This window comes from Camelina sativa, chromosome 4, assembly GCF_000633955.1.
Source record: "Camelina sativa cultivar DH55 chromosome 4, Cs, whole genome shotgun sequence".
NCBI classification, from domain to species: Eukaryota; Viridiplantae; Streptophyta; class Magnoliopsida; order Brassicales; family Brassicaceae; genus Camelina; species Camelina sativa.
This window is the reverse complement of record NC_025688.1, coordinates 12,377,959-12,385,748: the sequence shown is the minus strand read 5'-3', so window position 1 is coordinate 12,385,748 and position 7,790 is coordinate 12,377,959. Positions and strand designations below refer to the sequence as shown.

The following is a 7,790-nucleotide window of genomic DNA, read 5'->3' as shown; positions in this document are numbered from 1 at the left end:
AATAGTAGTCGTAAAGGACGACTTTTTTGTATATTATAAGTCAAATAAACTATCATAATGTTGTAAAAGTACGCCTATCAGAGAAACCACGATAAGCATCAACAACTTTTGAACAACCCCACGTTGACAATTACGTGAAACTTGCCGTAATCCAAGCGGCGCCTTTGAAAATAAATTCTATTGGAATATTTGCAAAATCGACCCGCTCCGATTATAATTTACCTCTTAAGCATCGACTTTTGAAGTTCGATTCAAAATATATATTTAACCCTCATAGTTTTGTTTCGTAAACTAGATGAGGCATATTACTTTGTTGTTCTCTCTTACTGTTGTGACCGACCCATTGGATATTTAGCATTAGCCGACATGCATATCTGTATGTACGCCGTCATCAGTTCTTGAGTGATACTAACAAAACAAACAAGTAACCTATTATTCATGTGATGCATAGTCAAGGAATTATCAGTTTGTTAGTTTCTGTATAAATTATGAAAATGTTTGTTAATATTTATATAAAAAGTGTCTAAAACTCACAAACCATATGTAGTTAAATATAATGTTAGGCACAAGAAAATTGATAACACATGAGAACTTGTGAAAATTACTATATAAAAAAATATATTTTAAGTTATATCTCAATTGCAATATCTTCAGATTTGATTAAAAAATATATAATTGACACAAATCTATGTCACACTTGAAATATATCTAGGTTTCACAGTATATAATATCAGTGTGAACTTTTCATACTCCACAAAAATGCCTCTGTAATTTATGTTGTTTTTTTTTTTTTGAAAAAGAACTTCCTCTCTGTAATTTATGTTACAAGGACAATTAAAAGATCTCGTTGAGAGGAGAAAACATATTTTTCTTTGACATACGAGCTACCCTTGTTTAATTTGTTTCTATTTAATATGTTTGAAACACATGACAAATATGATAAAATGTTAGACCCTTTTTTACAATAATGTTTTAATATCGATATAGTGTATTTTATATACTAGCAATTTGCCAAGTAGCAACTACTTTTATGTAAAATCCTAAACTCTATTCAAGTCAACGACCATCGGTAATAAAATGAAAAAAGAAAAAAAAAATTCTCCTTTGTACGTACCTATGAAGATGTTAAGAGTTTTTTTTTTGTTTGACCTCCCCACATTATTGGAATTTTCTTCTTTTTCTTTACCTATAAAGTTTGGACCTTTTACCCTTGCCTACGTTGTGAAATGGAAAAAAAAATTCAAGAAAGAAAAAGAAATTTCCCGTCATAATCACAATTTTTGGTAGTCAACCATTCAAACACGAACGTATATTGTCAGATTTGTTTTTTGAACAACAAGTAAAGTGTAATTCTTTCAAGACAGAGCAATCTTTTGGTTACTCTTTAGTTTAAAATATATTTTGTTTTCACATGGAAAATGACGAAACCGATTGTATAACTTGTAGTGATCAATTTTGTGATGATGCCTTAGGTTCTCAGGCGCCGTTGTGGATCTCCAATCGTGAAATTTTTCATAGTGAAGGGTTACTAGTTGCTGACAAAAGGAAGTACAAATCATTAAAACTACAAATAATTAAAAATGTAACTTTAATTACAAGTAAATTAATAGAAAAGTAAACTTGAGAAATGGTTTCTCGAAACTTCTAACATGATATTTTTGTAGATTAAATATAATTTTTTTTTTTGTTTTCTAAAGATCTAACTTAAATTACTTAAGAGTTGTATATATTTATTACTATATCCGTGGCATTAAAGAAACATACAGATTGTTTGAGATGGTTCTGAGATTGAGGAAGATGTTAGAAAGTCAACTTATCGTTATCGTTCCATATATAGTGAGCATATGCGGAATATTATCTGCCAACAATTCATATAGACTAAACTATATTATTGTGAAATATCTTGTATTTTTTTCAACTTATTTACGTTGGTCTAGTACTCTAGTGTATTGGAAATATCAATCAACCTTCAACCTACGGATAACACAATTATACCCAAAGTACCTTAGATTTGTCATTGTAATTATTAGAAAAATCTGACTAAGCTCACAATCTCATCTAGACAAGGTTTCGGTAACATGAACACCAAACACATGCAAGAAGTTGAGATACTAGCAGTTACTGACTTGATTAATCGAAGAAAAAGATATTTTTGTTGGACAAAGCTAAGAACCAGCCTTTCCTTTTGTCTATACAATGGTCATAATCAGTTTGGGACATGTTTATGTAGCAAGTAGCAACCCAAAATGTCGATTTAAAGGTCATAATCAGTCGGAGACATGTTTTTGTACATGTTTTCTCTTTTTCCCCGTCCTGTTCACATACTTTCTATCCAGCATTAAGGTTATGCAATGAGATTTTTTTCTTTAATTAATTGGCTAACTGAAAGCAAAAGATTTCGTAAATTTGATAAAAACTATATACAGCTTAGCTTGCGAAACATATTTAAAAAAAAAAATCCAAAACCTTATTTAACAAATGTTTTTTTATTGATACCAAATTAAACTGGTGAGTCGACCACATGGGACAATGCACAAAAGACAAACTAGTTATATTAAAAAAGAATTCAACAAACGAACCGTACGGTCTCGTTGGCCTTTAGTTAACGTCAAGTGTCACATATTTGAATCTCTATTCTCTAATCACCATTAATAAATTCTTGCAAGTAAACTAATAAACAATATACGTGTATAATTAATATAATCAGCTGGAAACCTGCATGCATTACATTTACATGGTTGTACATTAGCTACACAATAGACCAATACGCAGCCGGCGGTGAAAATGACACGTTGTGTTCTTCTTATTGTTATTTGACTCATACGTTATATATTAGTATACATTAGATATTTTATACATACAACGGTGGTTATATAAATATAATGTTCTGACTTGATAGGGATATGGTGCAAGTAATTAATGTAACGTATTGACAAATTTAACAAAACTGATAAACAAATAATGAAAAAAGAACAAAATTATAATTAAAGAGGCACGTAAATTGCATTATGCAGATGCTTAGTAGTACTAATAGAATATTCTCTCTTTACCGTGTGAACTACATTATTTTTTTCTGAAGCCATATATGTATGCACACTAAAAATATAAGTTCTGATCATTATAATAAAACTCATTAATACAATTCACATTTTGTTGTTTGTAGTATTATTCAAATGTTATCATTGGACCCACCTAACCATACCCACCATGTCCCAGAGATCTCTATCTTTCTCTATATATACTTATCCAACTTCTCTTCTCCAACTTACACCAACAACAAGAAAACACAACAAAGGGAACAAAGAAGAAGAAGAACAAAACCTTCTTCATCGTTTTAAAGTCTTTCTCTTAGTTTCTCCCATTTTCTTTGAACTAAAAGATCAATGGCTCACAACCATTCTAACGAAGGCGGCTCTATTGGAAGCTCCTTGCATGGAGTCACAGGAAAGGAGCAAGTCTTCTCCTTCTCCGTACACGACGAAAGTGGTCCTTCCTCTCAAGCCGTCAGATCAGACGATACAACGGCTAAGTTCGCTCTACCAGTGGACTCAGAGCATAGGGCAAAAGTGTTTAAACCATTATCATTCGCTAAACCACACATGAGAGCCTTCCATTTAGGATGGATCTCTTTCTTCACTTGTTTCATCTCCACCTTCGCAGCTGCACCTCTGGTCCCTGTCATCCGTGACAACCTCGACCTGACCAAAACCGACATCGGAAATGCTGGAGTTGCATCTGTTTCCGGCGCCATTTTCTCAAGACTCGCTATGGGAGCCGTATGTGACCTTCTCGGAGCACGTTATGGCACTGCTTTCTCTCTTATGCTCACGGCTCCAGCTGTTTTCTCCATGTCGTTTGTAGCTGATGCTGGAAGCTACTTGGCCGTGCGGTTCATGATTGGTTTTTGCTTAGCGACGTTTGTGTCATGCCAGTACTGGACAAGTGTTATGTTCACGGGAAAGATTATCGGACTCGTTAACGGTTGTGCTGGAGGGTGGGGAGACATGGGAGGTGGCGTGACTCAGCTACTCATGCCAATGGTCTTCCACGTCATCAAACTCACCGGAGCCACTCCCTTCACCGCATGGAGGTTCGCCTTCTTTATCCCGGGCGTACTTCAGATCATTATGGGCATTCTCGTCCTCACTCTCGGCCAAGATCTCCCTGATGGTAACCTTAGTACCCTCCAAAAGAGTGGTCAAGTTTCCAAAGACAAATTCTCCAAGGTAATTATTACAAAAACATTCAACATGTTCAATATTTATTTTTTTTTTGGTAGGACAACATGTTCAAATATTTAATGTAACAGTATGCATGTGATTCTAATTACATTTTTTTTTTTTGTAATTTTTTTGTAGGTCTTCTGGTTCGCTGTGAGGAACTATAGAACATGGATCTTATTCGTGCTCTATGGATTTTCTATGGGAGTTGAATTAACGATCAACAACGTTATATCCGGATACTTCTACGACAGGTTTAACCTTACACTTCACACAGCCGGTATTATAGCAGCCAGCTTTGGTATGGCAAACTTCTTTGCCCGTCCCTTCGGTGGCTACGCTTCAGATGTAGCTGCACGTCTCTTCGGCATGAGGGGTCGGTTATGGATCTTGTGGATCTTACAAACTGTTGGAGCTCTCTTTTGCATCTGGCTCGGTCGTGCTAGTTCACTCCCTATAGCAATCTTAGCCATGATGCTCTTTTCCATCGGCACACAAGCCGCTTGTGGAGCTCTCTTTGGTGTTGCACCTTTTGTTTCCCGTCGTTCTCTTGGTCTCATCTCAGGATTAACCGGTGCTGGGGGAAACTTTGGGTCGGGAGTAACTCAACTTCTTTTCTTCTCCTCATCGAGGTTTAGTACAGCTGAAGGACTATCGTTGATGGGTGTTATGGCTGTCGTGTGTTCCCTTCCGGTGGCGTTTATACATTTCCCACAGTGGGGCAGCATGTTCTTGAGGCCATCACAAGACGGAGAGAAATCAAAAGAGGAGCATTACTATGGAGCGGAGTGGACAGAGGAAGAGAAGAGCTTAGGTCTACATGAGGGAAGCATTAAGTTTGCTGAAAACAGTCGCTCAGAGAGAGGCCGCAAGGCGATGTTGGCTGATGATCCAACACCGGAGACTGGATCGCCGGGTCATGTCTAGTGAAGGATATAGTCACATTACATCTTTTCTCCATATATAAATAACCCTCAAAGCTAGCTTTATATTTCCTTGTTTTTATGTTTCCTCTTATGAGAGATGTACCGTGTAAGATCCTGACTTGATAAGTGAGGTTCAGTGAGCCCGGTGCTCGTGATGTACAATGTCGTTTTGTTAAAAGGCTTATGCATCAATTTTTCTCTCTGTTTTATGGACTAGCCGAGTCTTTAAAGGTCTTCTTCCAAAATCAAACATTTAATTTAAAGAATCGATCAAGTACTGAAAAAGAGACTAGTGTTTTAGGCGCAACTAGTCATACCTTTAAGAGTCTTTTCTTCCTTGGAGATACGTCATAGAGATAGTCAGATAGATATAAACAAAGACCAAAGAAGAAGCAATTGACTTTAGTAATCTTTAGAACTCAGAAACAGATCGCGTTAAGAGAATCTGGAAAGAGTAAGAAAGAACTAAACAAGTATGACGCAAAAAGATTGCAAATGTACAACTTAAGTTTGATGAGAGTTTTCAAACATTACAGAATCCGTCATATATTAAAACAACATAAGAAAGCTATGCTAAACCTTTTGAATTGTGTTCCCGAAGAAAAGAGTTTAACGTACTTGTGTTGTGTACTCTACTCAGCGTAAGGCGCTAGATGCTCATCTTCCCACTCCCACCACAGACTAGACAAGACCGCGTTGAAGAACATTTAGTGCAGTAGCTCCATTTCTTGGGAAGCCTAAGAATGTGTTTTCTTGACAATCAATAAATGGAAATCAATGAGATTGAAGGAAACAACAATGAGGAAGTTAATCCTTACCCGGCTGTATATCGTGTGGCCATATTTGTTGCGGTGAGTCTTGCTTTCTCAGCAGTTGCATCTGATAGTTTCTTTAGTACAAATCCTTCACCTTTGCATTCAGGACAGATTCCTGAACCGAGACAAGCTTCACATTCTTTCATAGTAGCCTGCAAATTCATTTAACAGAGATAAACAAACAATAAGGATCCTCAAGATATTATGTTCAAGGATCATATATACTAAAAAACTACCTCGGCTTCTTCGGCGGCTTTAGAACTTCTCCGAGCAAGGATAGTGGCTGCGGTACCAACAACCGTGGCTGCAATCGCTATAGAAACAGCTGTTTCAGCTAAAGCAGGAACCACTGTTGATGATCTCTTAGCTCTATTATGTGAGGATTTCAAATCAACGTTTACGAACCTTACATCCTTAACATCTGTACCACAAAAATTAACAATATAAAGGCTCTATGAATATACATGTCAACTCAGATGGGGCAAACAAAACCTCAAATAATGAAATGGTCAAGAATCAAGACTAAAAAGCTAATATGAATAAGACAATAGTGTTTTAGTAATGAATCCACAAATTAAACCATGCAACTTCATTAATTCGTTATACAATTTAACCATTACTCCACCATGATCACACAAATATCAATCAGAGCACACTCTAAACAACCAAAGCTTGAACTGACTCCAAGCTCCATTCTTACTTCAGAAACTAAGAAGATCAAACAAATTTAAGACTCAAAATTAAACTAGATTGTTATAAATGATCTAACTTGATTCATCATCATCAGAAATATCAAGAAATGGTCAAACCCAATCCAAATTTCACAAGAATTTGCGTCAAATCCTCTCTAGAAAAAGAAGAAACAAAGGGAAATCTAAAATTAGGGTTTTGTTCAGCTTACTTGAGACTGAAGAAGGGAATGAAAAAGATTGAAACTTGAGACTGAGCTCCATCACAAAGTCACAACAAGAGAGGGAATTATCATCTCTCTCATCTCGTCACTTCGTTACCTGCGTTATCTTCACAAAGTCTCACTCAACGGGATAAAAAAAAATCTGATTTCAATAACCGGAATTAAAACAAACCGGATTAAATCGAACCAACCGATCAAAATTGACTCTTTCACGTGGAAACTAACGGAACCTTGCCAAACCGTGTTTCGTGGGCCCAAATATATACAAGTCTTCGTTAGTTGGCGGCCCATTCAAAAAAAAAAAAGCAAATCACGCTTCAAAAACAAACATAATCACCGGCGAAATCATCATCTCCGGCGACGATGAAGACGACGACAACGACGACGGCGACGTCGTTTGCGACGGGAGAGAGGGTTGTAGTAGCAGTCGTGGTTTCTCGTATTCTTCTTTCTCTCCCTTTATCACTTATCTCCCATGGCTTTTCCCTCTTCCTCCTCTGCTTCTCCGCCTTCCTCGTCGAGATCCGCGCCGAGAGCTCTCCGTTTCTTCTCTCTCGTTTCAGCGCCAGGTGAGATTTCCCCTATCCAATTTTCAATTTCTGGTCTCAGGGCTTCGAATTTTCCGATTTTGATATCTTCATAGATTGAAGAAGATGTTGTTTTTGCTATGTATTGTAGACGTGGTGCGTCTTCAGGGATATTGCTAGGAGCTGTAACACTTCCTGCTGTTATGATGTCTAAGTTGGTTCAGCTTACAAGAGCTATCTCAATCCATGAAGCTGAACAAGATGGTATTGTATCTTTGGATTGGCTTGTGTTTTAGTATTTGAATGTTCTTTAGTCTCACATAGGGAGGTTTGATTTGTTTTTGTTGTGTGTAGAGCTTGCGCATGTGACAATGCAGTATTGGGCAGCA

At 36.8% G+C, this 7,790-nt stretch overlaps 3 protein-coding genes across 3 annotated transcripts in view; 2 read left to right on the top strand and 1 right to left on the bottom strand.

The window, feature by feature from the left end:
- LOC104780357 (high affinity nitrate transporter 2.6-like) lies at positions 3,384-5,351 on the top strand. The gene is made up of 2 exons (XM_010504856.2): positions 3,384-4,226; positions 4,359-5,351. The coding sequence occupies exons 1-2, from the start codon at positions 3,384-3,386 to the stop codon at positions 5,145-5,147; spliced, it is 1,632 nt and encodes a 543-aa protein (XP_010503158.1). The 3' UTR covers positions 5,148-5,351.
- On the bottom strand, positions 5,582-6,994 carry LOC104780356. Its single transcript, XM_010504855.2, has 4 exons — positions 6,863-6,994; positions 6,198-6,382; positions 5,965-6,113; positions 5,582-5,883 (listed from the first exon to the last, which is right to left on the bottom strand). Exons 1-4 carry the CDS (start codon positions 6,912-6,914, stop codon positions 5,796-5,798), a joined length of 474 nt encoding a protein of 157 aa, XP_010503157.1. The 5' UTR covers positions 6,915-6,994; the 3' UTR covers positions 5,582-5,795.
- LOC104783777 (dolichol kinase EVAN-like) overlaps positions 7,170-7,790 on the top strand; it is an 854-nt gene continuing 233 nt past the window's right edge. The window contains exons 1-3 of the mRNA XM_010508889.1: positions 7,170-7,443; positions 7,553-7,665; positions 7,756-7,787. Coding sequence (XP_010507191.1) covers positions 7,238-7,443; positions 7,553-7,665; positions 7,756-7,787 — 351 coding nt within the window. The 5' untranslated portion in view covers positions 7,170-7,237. The remainder of the gene's footprint in view (positions 7,444-7,552; positions 7,666-7,755; positions 7,788-7,790) is intronic.